The sequence below is a fragment of the Ambystoma mexicanum genome, chromosome 10 (genome assembly GCF_040938575.1).
Source record: "Ambystoma mexicanum isolate Mex_15411 chromosome 10, UKY_AmexF1_1, whole genome shotgun sequence".
In the NCBI taxonomy this organism is placed as follows: domain Eukaryota; kingdom Metazoa; phylum Chordata; class Amphibia; order Caudata; family Ambystomatidae; genus Ambystoma; species Ambystoma mexicanum.
Window position 1 is genome coordinate 1,533,883,463 of NC_090932.1, and position 21,984 is coordinate 1,533,905,446.

General features: G+C 45.8%; 1 protein-coding gene across 1 annotated transcript in view; it reads right to left on the reverse strand.

Annotated features, from left to right (window-relative positions):
• GCN1 (GCN1 activator of EIF2AK4) overlaps window positions 1-21,984 on the reverse strand; it is a 1,783,851-nt gene that overhangs the window by 1,070,154 nt on the left and 691,713 nt on the right. The window contains exons 18-19 of the mRNA XM_069619734.1: window positions 2,019-2,178; window positions 1,639-1,828 (exon numbers count right to left, since the gene is read on the reverse strand). Of these exons, the coding sequence (XP_069475835.1) occupies window positions 1,639-1,828; window positions 2,019-2,178 (350 nt within the window). The remainder of the gene's footprint in view (window positions 1-1,638; window positions 1,829-2,018; window positions 2,179-21,984) is intronic.

The window sequence follows — 21,984 nt, forward strand, 5'->3', positions numbered from 1 at the left end:
GGCGTCGGCTACCACGATCCTTGCCAAGCTCTCTGCGACTCGTTTGTCAGCGGAGGGCTGTTGTTTCGAAGTTACGGGTGTCGATCGTTCTACGGCGGGGTGCGCTTTTTGCTGGTGCGCGCCGGCACCCTTATTTGCCGAAAGCCCAGTCGCTGGTCGCGGCTGCGGTTGCGAGAGGGGCTTCAAACCTGAACGGTCCGAGGAGGCCGCCGGTGGAACCTGCGTCTCCTTGGGCGCTGATGCTGTCTTCGACGAAGAAGAGCCATGGGTTGTGTGCTTATGTGTGGTATCGTGTGCGTCAGTGTCGCCGGGGTGTTCATCCCCATAAGCAGGGCGTGAGCCGAGCCCGTCAGGGCCGGGGACAGACGACGAAGAGCGCAAGCGCTCTTTAGAGGGGTTTACGACTTCCGTAGCGGAGGTCGTGTTATCACGTTCCTCGTCACTGTCGGTGGTAGCAGCGGCGGGTGAAGCATCGGCCTTCGACATAGCGTAGGCCGCCCACCTCTTGACCCTACGGTTTTTTAGAGTCTTTGGCTTAAGAAGCCGACAAGCCGTGCAACCCTCCTCTTTGTGATCGAGGGTCAAGCAGCGGTTACACCGTGAATGCTTGTCCTTCCAAGTAAACTTGCCCTTGCAACGCGGGCAAAACCTAAAGGGTGTCCTCTCCATAGCCGAGGCAATAAATCGTGATAACCACCCCAAGGGAAAGAAAGGGGCAAAAGGAAAGGCATTCTCAGAAAAGAACCAGAGATGTCCGACGACTCCACTCTCCTTACTGTATATGGCCTGCGAGGCCAGGCCACGTGTTCGGCAACGCCGAAGGATCTCCTCCGCTCGTCCCCTCCGTCGAAGATCTTGCTCGGCGGAGACAGCTTCACAACTGCGTCGAGGGAGGGATCGATATATTAGATACTAAATAGGAAAACGACCAAAGGTCGAGGAGATGAAATCTGCAATGTCTCTCGAGGAGCTCCGCGTAAAGGCGACCAGTAGCTGGGCGGAAAAAAACAATCTGAGGGACCTCGACGCGTGAGGGATTGTGGGTACAACGCACGTCACTATAGGGATAGTATTTCAGACACGCCTTGTCGACGTCCCTTTTCGACTACGAAAAACAAAATGCAATACTCCGCAGTGACCACTGGATGTCGGACCTATGCACAGCATGTGATTCTAAGCAGATTAACAAACATCAGAAATCTGTTTTATGAGGGTTTTGCATGACAATATTTGTATAAAAGTTTTATCTGCTTAGTGCGTTATCTAGAGGCCTAATAAATAATTTGATTTTGATACTTGCCTGGATAATTGTAATTACTGTTGCTCTGTGTACTCTTTTTAGCCATAGACCACCTCCTTCCTGCTCCATTAGCTTGATTGGCTGACCTGTCAGGTCAGTGCCATCCCTGTTCACCATAACAGGGTGGACTCCCAAAATCTCTGCTCCCCCCGACCCTCCCACCCCCCCCGCCAAGGGGGTTTGGGGGGTCAACTACTCAGAACATCAACTACTTAGATACCACACAACACCTTCTATACCATAGTCGTCCTGCATGCACACAAGCATCCACCCCAACACAAAATAAAATGGGCATAAATTAGTCCTTAGTCGATAAGGCGATGCCAACAGATATTCACCTATAGATGGGTGGTGTGCCAGAATCAGTAGCTCCTTTGCAAGTTTCTCAGCTTCAGGGCTGTCTGGTTCTACCCCAGGCACAATAGAAATTACACTAAGTGTTTCCTGAAGGACACGAGGAGGAACATATGCTTTCCCTAATTCAGACAGCTCCCCAGACTCCATCACCAACGCCTCTGCAGGCAACACCTAAGGAGAAAACCAAGAGACATGCATCAAAATTTGAAAAGGGAGTATAAAGAAGAAATAGGTAAGACTAGGTGATTTAAGGAAAACAAGTAGCAGGAAGAATCAGTTGGTGTTGCCAGAGTATGAATTTCTTTTAAAATGGAATAGAAAGAGTTCAATGGTAATGCTGGTACACAATCACAGGACATACCTTATGAACCCTCAAAAGATTTTTCAGTTCTTCCAAGAGCCCATCTGCTATTCTAAAACCTCCAAGTGATGAAAGCAGCTTTTTGACAGTCTGCTGGGCCAGCTTACGTACTCGCCACGAGCGGGAAACAAGCACTGTGAGCAAAGCACGATGGTAAGGTCTGCAATTACAAGTAAAGGCATGTTAAATAAGGAAGTAGCCCGTAGAGAAAGGCCATTGTCAAACGCATACAATATTTTCAATGGGTTTCATATTTGTTAATGTGTGTTAACAGTCATCTACCTTGAACTACACAGAACACAAACACTGGCCATTCAAATGCAGGAACGGCCACATCAAGTTCAGTTTTGTTGAAGTGTGCATCCTCCAAAAGGTACTGGTGTCATCCAAAAAAATCCTTTTTGCCCACACACTGTATATTCAGTTAACAGCAAAAGTGTAAATTGCCCTAACCTGCAGGTATGTTGAAATCCCATCTACAAAATGACCAAGACCAGATGTGCCCGATTATGGACAGGTTTGTTGTGCCCAATTGCAGAAGGGGAACCTCCATTTTATTTTTTTTAAAGCACAGACCTGGCTCGAGAGCAGCTGAGCATTGTACAGGGTGTTGGTAGCTAGAATATGGGGTGGCATCTTTTAACGTTATCGCAGTACTACGAGTTGCAGTCTGTGCATGCATTGGGATTATACCTTTGGCAGGTGTTAGTGAAAAAGCTACCTTTTATAGCTTTCAGAAATTGGATAAGTGCGGGGCATTTCAAGCCAATACTGGGATAGAGCTCCTGAGGGTGTATGCATGACAAGAGAAGGATTGTTTGTTGGTCCTCTCTTTGCTTATGTGACTGATTGCCATTTGGCAAAGGTGCATGAGCACTGGCCAAATGGCGAGTTTACATTTTTCATATGCACTGTATAGTGTGGAACATTTTAACAACTCGCAGCAATCATTTTTTTCAACAAACAAAATATGGGTAATTCCACCTCAGCGTCATGACACATCCTTAAAGGGGACAACCCCATACTAGTCCTTTTTCATAGCAAACAAAATAGTTTCTTAATAACGCAGCTGAGAGACAGACTCCCACAGCAATACCTTGCCTCCCCCTCAGAGCCCCCCAGTGTCAATTGCAAACGGTTTGGCTTTTTACCCAATTTATTTTAAAAGTGTGCTCTAAAATGCAGTACTTTGAAAATATTTTTGAACATTTCACGGGGAGAACCCCCCCCCCCCTTTCACCTCCCTTCCCCCCTGGATTGGTTCGGGCTCCCTGGCTATGCCATATATGGGGGAAAAATTCACCAGCCGCCACTAGCCTTGACACTGTGCTAGGAGCAGGGTGTGGGAGCCCTGGGACTGGTCGGACCAGGGCAGGGAGACCCCAAGGACTAGGCAATGAGTGGGATGAGGGAGTCCAGATACTGATGGGAACAGGTGGGGGAGCCCAGCGAATATACTGGGAGCAGGGTCGGCGACGGCACACGATAGTTCAAAGCCATTTGGACTAACTGTCCATTTGATATTTTTGGAGGGCCCAGCCTACCCGCATTTTGCTCAAAGGGTGGGGCGGGCCACGCCAAAATTGTTTGAAGATCACTGCCTTAAAGTGAATTCCTGTTAGGATACTGTGCGCATCCTAACTTTCTGTAATGGCTTTCTGGTTACTTTCACAATGTGCCTAGGATGATTTTAAGATAGATTTTTAGAATCTGGGCTGGTTGACAGATTTTAGGACGCCACCTTAGTTACAGTGAGCGGGGAATTCCGAAAGCTTAGTCAAAACCCAATCAAGGTAGCAGTGGAATGTTAGGACAGTTTTTCTGAAGTACAACTAAGGGCTTAGTAAAACCATTCAAGTGAGACAGTACAAGGCTCCACTCTTGGTATAAGGCTGTACCACCAGAGTATATGGTAGCGTAGACAGAGCAGCCAGGCTTATTTTAGGAGCAAGAGAGGGCTGTAGAATCAGTACAAAGAAATTGTAGCACACATATGGTCCAAAGAAACACTAACACTATGTATTGTAAAAATAAAGGGTTTATTTAAATACAAGCAGACCAGGGTAAATAAGTGCTAACTCAGATCATAACATTATAAAAACACAACACTATGCTTTAAAGTACACAGACCAAAGCATAGACCTTATTTGGAACACTGAACAGTAGTTCCAGGGAAGTCAAACCCAAAAGTTAATTTTGGATTACTTACAGTAATACAGGGTAGACGCTCAGCAAGAAATCACATATTAAGTCAAGTAGACTATATACTTTTCTAGATAGTGGAACCTTTACTCCAGGAACAGTAAAAACCTATAAAAATGGTTCAGGATAACAGTTATTCTACGGGAGTAAAACCTATAACTCATTCAGGATAAAAGTTATTTTAGGGTAGTAGAACATTTTGGTGTAATAAACAATTACACTTACTTTTTAGCGCATTGAAACAAAGTCTGATATAAGTAAGAATGTATTTCACTACTTGTGGATGCCTCAAGTTTAGCTACACCCAAAAACACTTCAAGAATTGCACAGCTATTCTAGGCAGGTAAATCTAACGTTGAAATATACTATTACAGTTTGCTTTCAGATCAGTTCAACACAGATTAAGGTAAGCAATAACTAACTTGTTTTAGGATGGCACACAGCTAACACAAGGTAAGTAAAACCTAAAACCTATATACTTTTTAAAGGAGCAATCAGCAACTTAAAGTTAAGTATAAACTAAAGCACACTTATTCCGGACCCGCTAACAGCACGTTAGGGGGAAGCAAGACCCAATTGGGGACACTCACATTTATCCTTACAGGAATAGTAAATTAGCCTTATATATACACTTTTCAGAATAGTGCAACACACATTCAAGGTAAGAACCTTTGTAACTGTGCACTCAGTTACAGTTACCAGCCAATTTCTTTTACAAGTAAGTCACTTTTTAACACTTTTATTCTTTTCAAGGCATAACCCTTTTATCATCCAGTCCTTCCCTTATTCTATAGCATGAGTTCACTCAGGAGGCAGTAGCGGGAACCTAGTGCTCTAGGTGCCAGCTATAGGCAGGGTGAGATAGGTTTCAGTTGCAAGCAAAGTCAGCGTTCCAGAGGAAGACTATTCAAAGTAAGAGGGTCCAGGGACTTCCGAGAAGACGCCCTAGGAAGATTTTGTAGTGGGCCTGGGTGAAACAGAAGAGTGGCCTCCCAATCAAAGAAGACACCCCAAAGCTACACAGAAATCACAAAGGCTTAAGGTAGGTAAAATACCCCAGCCAACAGTACCTCAGCACAGAAAAAGAGTTGCAGCAGAACGACTTCAGGAACTGCAGGCAAAAACCTGAATCGATAGATTGTTTTGTCAATAAGACGGAAGACAGGACTTTGGAAGAACCTTCGCAGCAGGGTTGACGGGAGAAGGCCCCAGCAAGAGATTCCTCACAGCTAGATTCGGTTCTGTGGTTTTGGCGCCCTTACAGGAGCCAGGAAGACCACTGAATATCGCTGGTCGGATTCTCGTTGTTTATAAGGTCCAGCATCTGATGAAGGGAATTTACAGTCTTGATTCATGTCTCTGGAGGTCCAGCAGGATGCCCACAAAGTTTCAGCAAGATTCGGAAGACTCTGCAGTGCACAACTGCTTGTGGTCGCAGGGTGTTGGGGTATTACAGCCCCACAAGGTCGCAGCACGACATGGGATGGCTCAAAATGCAGGTCTCGAGTCCAGTGGGTCTCCCCAAGGCCAGGATCTGCCTTTTAGTCCCCAAGTCGATTGGATGGAAGGGTAACAGCAGGCTCTGGTTACACAAAGGCTCTCCAGTTGCTAGAAATCTTCTCAGCCACATTTTCTTCATCATCCTCTTCGATTTTGGTATCAGTGGTCGACTACCTCTTCAGCTTCCAGGTTCAGAATTTTATGCAAGAACCCAGCAAATCAAACAGCCATGCAACATTCAAACCTGGGGGTTTAGGGCGGGGGGGTTGGCAGTCCTTTCAGGACAGCCAGCTGCCCAGTTTGAACTTTATTCTCACAGGCAAGCTGGAAGACAAAGGGCTGCAGAGTTTGACTCATCCCTCGCTTTCTGCGTTCACAGACACCCTGGAGCCTGGGCGGGCTTGACCGAGGTCTCCCGCAGAAGATAGTCAATGTAAAGGATTTTCCCACCCTGGATGCCAGGGGAAGGAACAAGAAAGGCTGAAGGAACTCTAAAATGGCAAAATAAGACTGTGGCCATTTTGGTAAAATGAGCACTCATGAGTGCCTTTGCCGGGGCTGTGGAAACAGCCTGCAGTAAAGGCGCACCAAATTAATAAAAAGGTTCACTGCCACCAGCCATTAAAGGCAAGTTTGTCCTAGTAACATACATGTTACATTTAGAATGAGAAAGGAGATACTGGGCATCTCCCCAGCACTCCACAGAAGGTGGTGGGTGCTGGTCACACCTAATAAAATGTGAAAGGGATCCAAAGATCCTTTCTACCCTTGGGAACTGTAGCTCTCACAAGGTTAGCCAAAGCAAGTTAAAGGGGAGCCCCAAGAGCAACCCAGCAACAATAGGCAGTATGTGCCTAAAGCCGTTAGAGGATAACATTAAAAATATGCTAGAGTCTTAAAAGGGACACCCATAAAAACAGTAAAAGACTGAGTGTGGAAAAAAGTTACCACTCACTAAGGTATAGGGAAAGATAATCTACCAGTCCAGCAAAAAGTTCAGGGGTTGACAGTTCAGGAAGATTTATCATTAATAAGAAAATCTTACCTTACATGGGGAGCAATCAAGGCTATTCTCAGGAGTCCACATAGTGAAACGCACAATTCAAAATAGACAAGTATGTATAAAAATTCAATATTTATTCGAGGCAGGTGATGTCCTTAACTTCTGCAGTCCAATCCCTAAGAAGAATTGGTCACAAGTACCCAAAAGTCACAGGAATCTCTGTTGGTGATTGTTCAAAAGAAGAGCAGCCACAAACTTACGAGGTAAGTAAATGTTAGGGCTGGGCGATATGGACCAAACGTCATATCTTGATCTTTTGGGGCTGAGTGGCGATATACGATATATAAACTGCTACCATTAATAAAAATTATTTTGCTACGAATGTCTTTTTGGCAGTTTTTTGGAGTTCCTGAAACCTTTTATTTGCAGCAATTGAAGCCGCTGTTTGGTGCAATTCCAGGTGGATGGGAGTGCAGCTCCATATTATGAGGGATTAACCGCCTGACTTTGGAGATATATATATATATATATATATGACAATGCATTACTTACCGTAAAAGCATTTCTGATGCTTGTATCTGCTTAGATTCACATGCTGTGCATAGGTCCGACATCCAGTGGTCACTGCGGAGTATTGCATTTTGTTTTTCGTAGTAGAAAAGGGGACGTCGACAAGGCGTGTCTGTAACACTATCCCTATAGTGACGTGCGTTGTACCCACAATCCCTCACGCGTCGAGGTCCTTCAGATTGTATTTTTCTGCCCTGAGGGAGCCTTCTAGACGTGAGTGAGTACAGAAAAGAGAGAAATTTAGAAAAGGAGGTCTATGTTCCTTCCATCCGAGCGGGGAGGAAGGGTGGGCGCATGTGAATCTAAGCAGATACAACCATCAGAAATGCTTTTACGGTAAGTAATGCATTGTCTTCTGATGTTTGTTAATCTGCTTAGAATCACATGCTGTGCATAGACTAGCGAGCAGTACCCGGAGTTGGCGGTGGGTTATGAGAAGGAACAGTAGAGAAAAGATGTCTTAATACTGCTTGTCCCACCTGGGAGTCAGATCTAGAGTGTGCATCTAGACAGTAGTGTTTTGTAAAGGTGTGCACAGAACTCCAGGTAGCCGCTTTGCAGATGGACTCAAGGGGAACATTTGCAATGAATGCTATGGAAGCCCCAGTGCCTCGAGTGGAATGTGCTCTTGGCTTGAAGGGTAGTTCTCTCTTAGCAAGAGTGTAACAGAGAGTGATGCATTGAACAATCCATCTAGATATAGTGGACTTTGAAACTGCATCTCCTTCTCTTCCTGCTGCCACAGAGACAAAGAACTGATTAGTCTTTCTCAGTGGTCTGGTTCTTTCCATGTAGAACATGACAGCTCTGCGTACATCCAGTGTATGCAGACTTTTTTCTCCCAAGCTGGAAGGGTTTTGAAAGAACGTTGGTAGTTCTATTGACTGGTTTACAGGAAATTTCGATATGAATTTTGGTGCAAACCTTGGGTGTGTGCGTAGAACCACCTTATCCTTGTGAACTGTTACGAAGGGGTCTAGAACAGACAGAGCCTGTAGTACACTTACTCTCCTAATGGAGGTGATAGCTATTAGGAAAGCAGTCTTACGAGTGAGGTCTTTAAGAGTTGCCTTGTGCATGGGTTCGAAAGGAGGGCCCATGAGTCTAGAAAGTACCACATTTAAGTCCCATCCGGGAGCTGGGTTAGCTATCGGAGGGTGTATTCTCTTTACCCCCTCCATGAAGGCCTTGATAACTGGTATCTTCCACCACGACACTTTAAGTTGGGAAGTGGTGTATGCAGAAAGTGCCGCTAGGTGGACTTTAATGGAATTGAACACTAGACCTGAATCCAGTAAATGGGTCAAGTATAGAACAATGTTAGTGGGAGAGCATTCAACTGGGTTGATGCTCTTAATTCTACACCAGATGACAAATCTTTTCCACTTGCTAGAATAGCAGTGGCGAGTATTAGGTTTTCTGGCTTCCCTGCGGATGTCCATACATCTCTGCGGGAGTTGTAAATGTCCAAATTCTACGATCTCAGGAGCCAGGCTGCTAAGTTCATGGTCTGAGGGCATGGATGCAGTGTCCTGCCCTTGTCTTGTGACAGCATGTTGTACGGGCAGGGAAGTTTCACTGGGGGAGATAGGGACATCTCCATCAAGTAAGCGAACCATGGCTGCCGGGCCCACATTGGGGCCACTAGTATCATGGTAACCTGTTCCTGGTGCATCTTGTGCACCACTTTGTTGAGAAGGGGAGTTGGGGGAAAGGCGTAAACAAATTTCCCTGACCATTGAATCGACAGACCGTTCCCCTTGGACTGGTTCTGGGGGTACCTGGAGGCGTAACTTTGGCATTGTGAGTTTTCCATAGTTGCGAACAGGTCTATTTCCGGGAATCCCCATTGCGTGAAGACGTCTAAGACGATGTCTTCGTGCAATTGCCATTCGTACTCTTCGGGCAGGGGGAAGTCTCTGCTGAGTTTGTCTGCTAGCAGATTGAGTTCCCCTGGTACATGTGATAGTAGGAACATGTTGTGTTTGAGAGCCCACTTCCATATATTCTGGGACAGCTTGGACAGTCCTGGAGAGTGAGTGCCCCCTTGCTTGTTGAGGTAGTACATGGCTCTGGTGCTGTCTGTGAGGACCATCACTGTCTTTCCTTGTAGGTGTTCCTGAAAGGCTTTCAGTGCTTTGAACACCGCGAGAAGTTCCAGCAGGTTTATATGCTTGGATGCTAAGCTCGGAGTCCACGCTCCGTGAGCAGTCTGATGGGATAGGTGAGCCCCCCATCCTGTGAGGGATGCGTCTGTGGTTAGAGTGGCTTCCACTGCGGGTGTGGCAAAAGTTTTCCCTAATAACAGGTTTTCTTTTGTCCACCACCGCAGCGAGAGAACTAAGGGCGGCGAGACCACCACTAGATCGTCCCATTGTCCGCTGGCCTGACACCACTGGCTGTTGAGCCACTCTTGCATTGGGCGCATGCGCAGGCGCGCGTGAGGTACCAAATAAATACATGACGCCATCATCCCTAGCAAGCGCATTGCTTTGCGTACTGTCACCTCTCGACCTGCCACATAATGGGGGATCTGAAACAGCATGTTTTGGACCCTCTCGTTGGAGGGGAAGATGAGGCCGTTCTCTGTTCGAATTAGAGCCCCTAAAAATTGTTTGACTTGGCTGGGGTCTAAGCTGGACTTCTTTTCGTTGATGGAGAAGCCCAGTTGGTACAAAAGGTCTACGGTCTTTTGGGTATTGGAGAAGCATGTTTCGTAAGAATCCCCTGTTATGAGCCAGTCGTCGCGGTAAGGGTATACCGGGATGGATAACCTGCTCAGGTGGGCCGCTGCTACTGCCAGTACTTTTGTGAATACCCTCGGTGCAGAAGCTATCCCGAAGGGTAGTACTCTGAACTGGTAGTGTTTGTTCTCTATCTTGAACCTGAGGTATTTTCTGTGCGCTGGCAACATTAAAATATGAAAGTATGCATCTTTCATGTCTAGCGTGGTCATGTAATCCCCTTGTGATAACAGTGGGATTACTTCCTGCAAGGTCACCATACGAAACTTTTGGGGTTTGACAAAGTTGTTCGCTGGGCGCAGATCTAATACAGGGCGCATGGTTAAGTCCTTTTTGGGTACAAGGAAGTACACTGAATAAATACCTTCTGTTACCTGAGATAGGGGGACAGCCTCTATAGCTTCTTTTTTCAGTAGCTCTACTACTTCTTGAAGAAGAATGGTGAGGTGTTCCGGTGTTATGCGTCGGTTCCGTGGGGGTCTGTACTTCGGGGAACCGTTGAATTCGATGCAGTATCCGTGGGCTATGGTGGATAATACCCAGCGGTCTGACGATATTCCCTCCCAAGCTGATAGGAACGATGTTAGCCGGCCCCCGACCGGTGATGCATGGGAGGGGACCCGAATCTTCGGGTCATTTGTTGGTATTGGGCGTGGAACCTTTGGGGCTGGAGCCGCGACCTCTTCCTTTGCCACGCCGTTGGCCTCTTTGACTGAACTGGGTGTTGTTACCCTGGTTAGAGGGCCAGTTGGTAGCAGAGTAAAATTGCTGTTGGTTCTGCTGCTGGCGTTGGCCACGAAAGGAGCGTCTATTGCCATAGCCGCGTCTGTTAGGGGGCCTAGAAATTTGGTCAAGAGTCTTGATGGTATCAAACTCTTTCTTCGCATGTTCTAGGGCCTCATCAACTGCTTTCCCAAACAGATGTGTTTGTTCTATGGGCTTATTTATCAGGGAGGCTTGGGTTTCCGGCTTAAATCCTGAATTGCGTAGCCAGACATGGCGTTTGAGAAGTATTCCCTGAACCAGGGAACGGCCAGCCGTCTCAGCGGCATCTAAGGAGTTCTTTACGATGCCCTGGTTTACAAGAGTTCCCTCTGATATTATAGCTAACAGGCATGAACGCAGGGGTTCTGGTGCGTCCTCTGCTTCGCTGCGCAGCTTGCTCCACTGTGCATCCGGGTAGCTAGCTAGTAGGGAATTGTTATTTGCAATCCTAGTTGAGAAGGCGGCGGAGGTCGTGATTCTCTTTCCAAGTGCATAGAGCTTCTTGCCCTCTTTGTCAGGTGGTGCTTCACTAGTGGATAGTGGTACCCCCGCTCTTTTTCTTGTATTAGTAACTACGAGGGAGTGCGGAATAGAATGTCCTCTGATGTACAAAGGGTCAGAGGATGAAGGGCTGAAGAGCTTTTCTATTCGAGGGTTGACCCCTCTTACTAAGGCAGGATTGGAAAGGGAAGGAGATATTCTTCCCTTTATAGAAGGCAGGAGCGGAATAGACTGGCTAACAGGGGCTTTTTCTTTAATAACGTTTTCTACAAAGTCTATGTCAGGAAGAGTTTCCCCTGTGTCTACTCAAAATGCGCTGCTGCCTTGCGCAATAGTGCATTGAGTGAAGGTTGGTCATCTATGGGAGAGGAGTTCCCAATATGTGAATCCTTGAGAGGAGAAGGGTGAAAGACATCAGGGTCTGAGTGCACTGATGGGGAATGCCAAGGCTGCACTGATGGGGATTGCCAGTGCTGCGAGGTAGCTGTATCTTCTTCAAAAGCTCCTGCAGTAGTGTAAGGATCTTCTTCGAACCCCTCTTCCTCATGTTCTTCCTCTCCACCCAAACACTCCTCTTCCTGGAGGTATTGCTCCTCTTCAGTGAGGTCATATACGTCTGTGGAAGGGGGAACAGCCTAGGAATCTTGACCCTAGGGTCATCCTGGGGCCATTCTCTTTGTCTTTTGTGAGTGGGTGGGTCTTGGTTTCCCAAAAACCTTTCCATTTTCTCCATACAAGAATGGAGTCTTTCAAGGGTCTCATGGGGTACCCCTGAATAGTCTAGAGGGGGGAAATCAGTGTTTTCACCTTCAAAACGCTTCGAACGCTCCCACAACGTTGAGGAGAGGTTTCCGTCTCCCTCTGAAAAGCCCGCCGGTAGTTCAGAAGTGCCCTTAGATGAATGGGGCTGTTCCTGGCTACTTTTGTGCTTTTTCGGCGCGGTATTCGACGTTTGTTTCGTCGTCCGCGTACGGTCGCTTCGGAAACAATTCTCGCCAGGCTCTCGACAACGAGTTTGTCAGTCGAGGGCTCTGGTGTCGACGTTGCCTGCGTTGCGCGTTGTTCCTCGACGGCCGCTCTATGGAGCGTTACGTCGGATGATTTTGAGGTAGCGCCCGTGTATGATGAAAGCCCAATCGCTGGTCGCGGTTGCGTTTGCGGGTGGTGCTTGAGAACCCCCACTCTCCCTACTGTATGTTGGCCGGCGCCGAAGGATCTCCTCCGCCTCTTCCCCTCCGTCGAAAACTTGCTCGGCGGAGAAACAGCTTCACAGCTAACGTCGAGGGGAGGGATCTTTAACAATATAATAAGTATAATTAAGGACCGAGGTCCGTAGTAAGTATTAGCAATGTCTCTCTAGGAGCACCGCGTAAGGCGAACAGAAGCTGGGCGGAAAAAAACAATCTGAGGGACCTCGACGCGTGAGGGATTGTGGGTACAACGCACGTCACTATAGGGATAGTGTTACAGACACGCCTTGTCAACGTCCCCTTTTCGACTACGAAAAACAAAATGCAATACTCTGCAGTGACCACTGGATGTCGGACCTATGCACAGCATGTGATTCTAAGCAGATTAACAAACATCAGAAATATATATATCGCCAACTAGAGGAGAGATGTCACAAACACCTTCATTGATAAGACATATCAAAATAAAGTGCAAATGACATGCATTACTCACCTTAATAGCATTTCCGATGACCATCTGCTTAGATTCACATGTTGGGCATATAGTCCGACATCTAGTGGTAATCGCAGAGTATTGCATATTTCATTCGAAGATCGAAAGGGGACGTCAACATGGGCATGACTGACCCTATCCGTGACGTGTAGTGTACCCAAAATCCCTCACACATCGAGGTCCCTCCGATTGTGTTTTTTCTGCCGTGAGGGAGCCTTCTAGTCAGCATGAGTGAGTACATAAGATAAGGTTTAAGAGGTCTATGTTCCTGTTAGGAAGAATTTTCAAAAATGTGCTAATTCCCTCCACCTTAGAGACGCCCAGCAACTTTGCTGGATTTTGAGGACTTGATTTCTTTTAACCTGGAGAGAGTGAGACCCTGTTCCCCACTCTCTCATGTATTTTAAAGTGATTTTACACACTTTCCCTTTTGGTTATGGAGTCTGGCAGACTCTATAGGCATCATCTTTTACAAATTGTGTCACAAAGCGCCTTCAGTGCAGTAGCACAGTGTTAAGGATTTCAATCAGGCGACACGCACACCTTGGTCTCAGCTTAGTATGTAGCGCACAACTGAGATGCCCTTCTCTTTATTTAATGCAGATTCAATTTGAGATGGTACACAACTCGTCTCACACCCCCTTTTTGAAATAGCCCAGGTCACAATAGACCATGAACCAGGCCAGTTGGTGAAATGGCCATATTTATGTATTTTTAAAATTCAAAAGAAACCATAACATTTTTAATATGGGGCAGCAATCACCAACGGGGGTATAATTACTATGAAAATGGAAGCCATGTACTTGGTTAACCATTTAGTAGAACATATACAAAGCAAAAGTGAACAGGAGCACTTTTGAATTAGTATAGATAGCACCCAAGTTAGGATTTCCCCCTGCACTGTTCCCTCAACCCACAATTAATCAGATTCTGAGTGCATAGAAAGAAGCAGCAGGTAGTCAGGAACAAGGGACAAACAATCAAAATCCGACCTTCCCTCACAAAATAAGAGGAAAAGAGAGTTTAAATCCCTTTGTAATAGCATAAAATGACACTCGGAAATGGCAAATATGGCAAATAATTAATGTGCGGTTAAAACTGAGGTAAATATGATTTCTCACAAAGGCAGTAACAAACACTAGCAATCACAAGGCAATGGATCACAAAGAGCAAACAAATCAATAACGAGTGGAAAGTTTAAAACAAGCTGCAGCCGAATGACACGTGGAAAATTGCATTTCTTTTCAATTCATGTTTAAAATGACCCAAACGTTTTTTTATAAAAACGGGTGAAATGCTGAAAATGGCAATGTGGTTTTTGGTCTGGGGACATATGTATATCACAGGGACAATATCAAAGTGAAGGAATGGTGGTAGCTGAAGATTTGAATGAGATTTTCGGGGGTGGAATGGGGTTCAGTTTTAGGGAAAAGCAGTTAAAATTAAGACTTTGGTTTTGAAAGAAAGGCAAATGTTACTTAAACAAATATATCTAGACCATATTGTTAAAGAGGAACGCAGTAAGCTCCAAGGTTGATTTGTGAGGTCAACCCTGTCACCCCAGCGTTCAACTTTAATTGGAAATTAGTTTCATCACTCAAAATATGGCTGAGGGCTTCTGATTTACACCAGACAGAAATGAAATTATGCACTAGCACTTAGAAATTAAGGACAGGGTGCACAGAGGATTCTAACAGTATTAACAAGTTGCCAGGGTATAGATAGGATTGCTTAGAGAGTGTAATACAGACAAAAGGGTCAAGATGGGGATACTATGTGTTTCTCTGTGATGGGGAGATACATTCCACGTTTGGAATTTTGGAACAGCCAACTGGGTTTGGTCACAGCACGGCTGGCGCGCCTTACATCAAACATCTGGGCAATTCTGGTCACTGGATGGCAAGGACAGCTGGATGGCAGGGTTGCAGCGGGCATGCAGTTAGTGGGCAGCAAGCTGGTCTGATTTCAGGATGCAAAAGGTACCACAACATTTCCCCTTTATTTATTTTTTATTGTTTTTATTTTAAAATGGGATTTTAATGGGGGTTTTCTGGATCAATGGCCTTGCTGTGACAGGATCAGCAATGCTTTGGCCTTGCTGGAGTAGGGTCAGCAATGCTTTGGCCTTGTAGTGAAGCAGTTCAGGAACGCAGCCGCAGGAAATTCAGGAGAGTGTCTGTAGCTCTGTTAACCACTCCTATTTATAGGGCATGGTGACATCACAGAAGTATTGGTGGGCAGGACTGAGCTAGGCCTACCTCCAAGAAGCAAATAGGAAAATCAATGTTGGTCGCCTCCTCAAGGAAGAGTCCCAATTTTTGAGGTTGCATTTGAGAGGTAAAAAGCCACCCCACGGTCCTTTTGGCCGAAAATCAGTCAACCCAATTTACACATCTGTGACACTTTAACAACTCACATGGGCAGATTACATATTGTATGTAGAGCATAGCAGTCCAATCCTCACAGTTGTGGGACCTTGTTTCGCCCTTCTACAACTTTAAATTTATAAATTCTATAACTTTATACATGGGTGTGTATTATCATTGGGCATGTAAGTTTTAAAATTCGCAATGGCATCATGGATATTTTCCTTATAATACCTTATTCTCTACCATTTCTATTCCCCATGTGTCAGTGAAGTCTACGATGTCTTAAATGAAAGCCCATAAAATCACATTTAAACTGTTAACTTTTTGTCATGATCTCTGCTTCCAAAAGGTCAGGGTCTTCCCAACTCCCTTGGAAGCAGATCCATAACCCAGGTTCCGAGTGCCAACCAGTCCCAATTGGGACCTTTTGGACCCAGTCCTGGCGCCAGTGGCACCAGGCTCATAAATATGCCCAGTCCCAGCGCTGGAAGCGCCGGGCTCATAATGCTTGGGTGGACTTACCTGCAGCAGACCATGCTGCTTACTTGCCTGCCAGTTGAGCCTCTGATCCTCTTCTGTTTGGAACTACTTTTCCTGTTGGGTGGGGCAGGAGCCACTCCCTAGATTCAGAACACTGGAAGTCTTCTGGAAAGCAGGAACTCTTTTCTTACCTAGGCGTGGCTGTGGAAGGAGACACCTAAGCACTACAGGAGGCTATTTAAAGCACACCCGATGGATGAATCTTGCTTTGCGTTATTCTGCATCCTCTGCAGCAGAACGCTCATCGTGTCTTCTGCATCTGATCCTGGGCTTAAGGAAAAAGGCTTACCATCCTGAATCCAGTCTTCAGCAACACCTATAAAGACAAGAAAGAACAGGTTAGCATTACGGTCTTCAGTGACAGCTCTTCACTTACCTGGTCCATCGGCTGTCACCAACGCCTCGCGCTGCATTCCGGAATCTGAAAGACAAAGGCTTACCTACTTTTCGTGCGCTCCGGAGGCCTTCGGCGCTGCATCCCGCATCTGAAAGACAAAACAAGGTGCGTTTAAAGACATTGGGGAACTTTAATACTCACGTGCCATTACTCCTTTCCACATCTAACCCATTGGGTATTCCGGCACCCTGCAGCCGCTCCGAACTTGTACCTGCAAAATAAAAAGACAGTTAGAGCGCATCGTGAAGCAGGCAACAAGCGCTTACTTGCGTGCTTCCAGGCGCTTCTATTCATCACACGGGCTCCATCTTCAACTCACTTCAGCCCGTCATCCGCCATCGCCGGAACCCTGCAAAACAAGAAACATCATTACTAAAGACTTTAAAGACATTAGAATTACTCGAAACGTACCGTTCGTGCAGTAAACGACGGACAGCAGTCCTCTGAAGTCAAGAGGCCTGCTCCCTTTATCCAGTGAAGAAACTGCTTACAGCACCCTGCCCCGAGGCAGATGGAGAGCACGGCGTTCACTTACCTAAGACATCTTACCCTTCGAGTCAGACATACAGTGCACAGAGGTCCAGCCCAAAGAGCAAGCCGGGTGTTACACATCACCTTTGAAGATACGGTATACGCCCAGTCAAAACCGGCGCCTCTACGGGAATCAGGTGAGCGTTACACTTTTCACATTTTTGCAAAGTCCTGTGGCAAAGATAAAAGTCTTACAAGTTTTATTTATAAAATAGTCTTGGGAAACAAATATTCAGTATTGTTCCCCATATACGGGAATAGCTTCCAAGCTACCCCTATAAGTCCAGGGTTTGTCATAGTTGTAGAAGTCACAGGGAGGTGTGATATTCTTTTTCGCATATCCGTGTCTTAGAAGTTCCATTTTCTTTGTCCTGGTCAGTCAAGTTTACCAACCTAGCAATCATCAGCCAGGTGTCCTGGAAGTTTATGGTGGTTCCCTTTTGGGGGGGAAGCCTTAGCTCTGACCAACTGGAATAACCTGTTTTGGGAGCTTGCAAAATCTAGCCAATGCAGTTTAACAGTTTTATTTTATTTTGTCCTGAAGCAAAACAAGGCTGTTGAATAAAACAGCCCATACATGTTTCCCCAGCAACAAACCCATTTACATTGTTAGGCACAGACAAGCTTTCATTCAACATTTTACTTGTTAGAACATGCATTTTTTTTTCTCTGGTTTGCAAAAGCCCATTCTGACGCATGTGGTGAAAGCTGGCATATTCCTTTCAAATTCGGTTTTGCTCTTCCATCTGGATTCCCACGTGGTTTTGTAGCTGTAGTCAGCTTGTTTTACACAACAGTCTGTACAAGGCTTCATGAAATTGACATGTGCACAGAAAGTTATTTTCTTTTCAGCGATTTGACATTTTGTAGCAAAATGTAAGCTTTTCCCGTGTAGCTGAAGGAAAGCTTTTGTTGATTTTCTCAGGTTTGGCTGGCACAGCTTGTCTTTTAGGAATAAAGCTCTTTTCTGATGGAGCACAATGTGAATATGGCTGGGCATGACAGGGTCTTTTTGATAAAGGTAGTGTGATGAAGAATAGAGACAAAAAGCATCAGAGCGGCATCATTTTAAAGGTGAAATATTCCCTTTTTCAATGGGAATGTTGGGCTTGCAGCAAAGCAGTGCTGCTTTTTCACTCCATTTCTTGAAGACAAACAAGAACACACCACAGTAGCCGTTCTCGGGGTGCTCCCTGTTCCATCTTTCCCAATGGCGCTTGGCAAAATAGTGCAGCCATCCTTTTGTCACTGCAAAACACAATTTGGGTGCAATGGTGCTTACAGGAGCCAGCGCAGCCATTTTGCTGGTTCTGCTGAAGCGCAGCTTAGTGATGTGGGGGAAGTACTGCTGAGTGGGTAAATATATCCCACAAAAGGGAAGTCGTCCAGATTTCCTAAGGTTCAAATACCTTCTTTGGGATCAATTATTGTGTTTCCCAAAGCAGTAAAGTGAAATTTACTTTACTTACCATTGTAAATGTATAGAACCAGCACACACTAGCTTACAATAGAGTGCTGGAGGGGTTACTTAGTATCCCCTATGTATAACCTCTTATGTAACATTTTATGTTGCCCTTTCCTCACTGAATGGCTGGTGGCAGATTTCGTTTTTAACTATCGTGGTTTGCATTTAATGCAACCATTCGCGGCTCCAGTAAAGCAACCGCGGGAACCATCTTTTTCAAAATGGTGCAGAGCCATCTTTTTCAAAATGGCCACCGGCCTTTTTTCATGTCTTTGTGGAAAGATTCTTCTAGGAATTTTCTCTGCGTGCCAAACCAGGTTTGGTCTCTATTCATTTCGCCTTTGGCAGGGTTTCTAAGTGAAACCCGCCTCTGGCTCCAGAGTGTCTGGGGTAGGCAGGAAGTGAGGGAGGTACCCAAAACTCCGTGCTTAGTCTCCTAGGAGACCCAAATGCACTCTGTGGTGATTGGCTGGCTGACTGTCCAGCAAGGACAGTCACCCTGCTGGGTGAGTGACAGCTAGGCTGGAATGAATGGGAGAGAACTGAGTAAACAGTGAGTCTTTTGGCTTGGAAGACAGAGTTGAACACTGGACGAAGCAACCGAAGACGAGCAGGAAGAGGACACCTGCTGCAACTCCTGGACCGTTGGTTTGCCCGGTGAAGCCCTGCTGCACTGCCAAATTACACAGTTCGCACTGACAGAGAAGCCCCGGCAAGGACGATTCTCCATTTGAGTTGGTGGGACCAATAAACTCCAAAGTAAGCCACCTGGACATCCAACTGGGAGCTGGTTGAATTTCCTCAGAGTTGCTGCAGGAATCCTAATAAGCCAGGGAGAGAAACACCAGATTATTTGTGTTGTTTTTAAGCAGGCCTAAAGCTTTTGGAAGATCCTCCGGACTCCCACGAAACAGGACTGACCAAGCATGAGCCCCCTCAGCAGAGTGCGGGACCCCAGAAGCAAGGAAAGTCCACCTTGACAGCCAGGAACCACGGTATTGCCATTTGCGGTAGTCACGAGAAGCTGAAACACGAAAAAGCCACTGAAAGTGAAGTTTGCCGGATGTCAGTTTTGACAGTCCCTGTGCAGTGCAGGAGTACCGGCGTCCGCCCTCTTGTCCCGACGACTGAGAACCAGGAACAGCGAGATCTGCAGTGCTGCTGTTAGGACAGTTTTTCTGATGTTCAACTAAGGGCTTAGTAAAACCATTCAACTGAGGCAGTACAAGACACCACTCTTAGTATAAGGCTGTACCACCTGAGTTCGGGGTAGCATAGACAGAGCAGCCAGGCTCATTTTAGGATGGAGAGAGGACAGTAGATACAGTACAAGTGAAATTGTAATACATATGATCCAAAGAAACACTGAAACACTATGTATTGTAAAAATAAAGGATTTCATTAAATACAGGTAAGCCCAGATAAATCTAGGGGTTAAGTACTAACATTATATGAAATCCCAATATAAAACAACACTATACTTGAAAGCACACATGTCCAAGTATAAACCTTATTTGGAACACCTAACAGTAGTTCTGGGGAGGTCAAAACCTTGTTATACACATTTAGTATAGGTCAAACCTATTCTTTGGGAGTAAAAGACCAATGGTTACTTTCAGGTTACTTTTGGTAATACAAGGGTAGTAGGCCCTTCCAGTTGTACAGTGACTCTTGGAACAAATCACAAACAGTCAACTGGAAAATATACTTTTTGGTGAATAGTGAAACACGTATTCTAGGTTCAGTAGAAACCTATAACTACTTTTGTCATAACACAGTTATACCAGGTGAGTAAAACCTAAGGATGTAATATACAATTACAGATGATTTGGCAATCAGGGAACCCCAAATTGAGGTAAGCAATAACTCTTGTAACTTGTTTTGGATGGCACACAGCTAACACAAGGTAAGTAAAACCCACATACTTTAACTTCAGAATGAAGGGGAAAGTAACTTTACTGAATAGTTATTCTAAGTAGGCAACAACCTAATGTAGACTTAAGGACAGGCTAGCAGCAAGTCAGGGGAAACAAGACCCAGTTGGGGGACACTCATACAGTTATCCTAACAGGACTAACCTGGTGATACCAACAGTTGGAGGACACTCATACAATTAACCTTCAGGAATAATCTGGTGAAACCAACAGATTACTTTTGTAAAGAGGCACAACCTAATCACAGGAGAGTAAAACACCTTTACATCTACTTTCTTTTAGACTGGCAAAACAGTAGCTAAGGAAGAAAAGATGTTAACCATACTTCGTGCATCACACATTCAAGATCAGTAAGGACTTTTGTAACTGTTCACTCTTAGAATTACAGTTACCAACCAATTCTTTACAAGTAAGTAAAACACTTGATTTATTTTCTAGGCAGGAGTACCAATCCCTTCAAACTCTTTCCCTTATTCTTGGAGCAAGAGTGTTCTCAGTGGCAGAAGGGGGGTCACTAGGACTAGTGACCAACAGGCAGTGTTAGAATAAGTTCTTTAGTAGCAAAAGTTAGAGTTCCTTAGGAAATCTGGCAAACAGTTGAGTACTTTACTTCTAGGGTTAGAAGAAGGTCCAGGGGCTTCACAGAAGACACCCCAGCAGGATTCTAGCAGTGTGACTGAGTGCACTGGATGAGTGACCTCCCAATCACAGAAAACACCTCAGGACTACACAGAAATCCCAATAGGCTTAAGATAAGTATATACCCAAGCCAACAAAGTAGCTCAGCAATGAAGAAGGGATTGCAGCACGAGAAATTCAGGGACTGCAGAGAAATACCTGGTCAATTGATTCCTTGTCCTGGAGACTGAAGACAAGACCTCAGAAGGGACTTTGCAGCAGGGATCGATGAAGAAGGCTCTAGGCAAGATTTCTCTTGCGGCCGAATACAGTTCTGCGGGTTTGGCGCCTTTTCAAGGAGCCTAGAAGACAGAAAATCGCGGTTGAATTCTCGTTGTTTAAAAAGGTCCAGCACTCTTGCGAGGGGACTTTTCGGACTCGATTCATGTCTCTGGAGATACACCAGGATGCCCACAAAGTTTCAGGGAGATTCGGAAGACCGTGCACCGCATGGTGGCTGAGGTCCCAGAGTATTGGGGTATTGCAAGAACGCAAGGCCGCAGCAACCCGTGGGATGGCTCAAAATGCAAGTCCTCGTGAGTCTAGTGGGTCTCTCCAGGCTCTTGGTTCGGGTCATCGTTTTCGGAGACCCCAGGTCGATTGGAAGGAAGGGCTGTGGCAGGCTCCGGTTACACAGCAGGCTCTCCCGTCGCTGGAAATCATTCCTGCCACTTTTCCTTCGTCATCCTCTTCGGTTTTCTGTTTCAGTGGTCGACATGACTTCAGCTTCCAGGTTTCCAGTATTTATCAGGAACTACAGCACAACCTCTGCATTTTCTCCCTGCATTTTACAAGAAAGGGGCGTTTGGTTGTCCAATCAGGATAGCCAGCCCTCCCCCCCACTGTGATTTGTCCCAGTGAAGGAAGGCATAAGACTAAGGATGAGGGAGTTTTGGACTCCTCCCCCACATCCTGTGCTTACAGACTGAATGGAGCCTGGGCAGGGTGCCCAGAGGACTCCCGCCAAAGAGAAAACTCAAACAAAGGAATTTCCCGCCCTGGGTGTCAGGGGAAGTAACAAGAAACGACAAGAAACACTAAAATAGCAGAAAAAGACGACAGGGGCCATTTTTGCTAACATGAG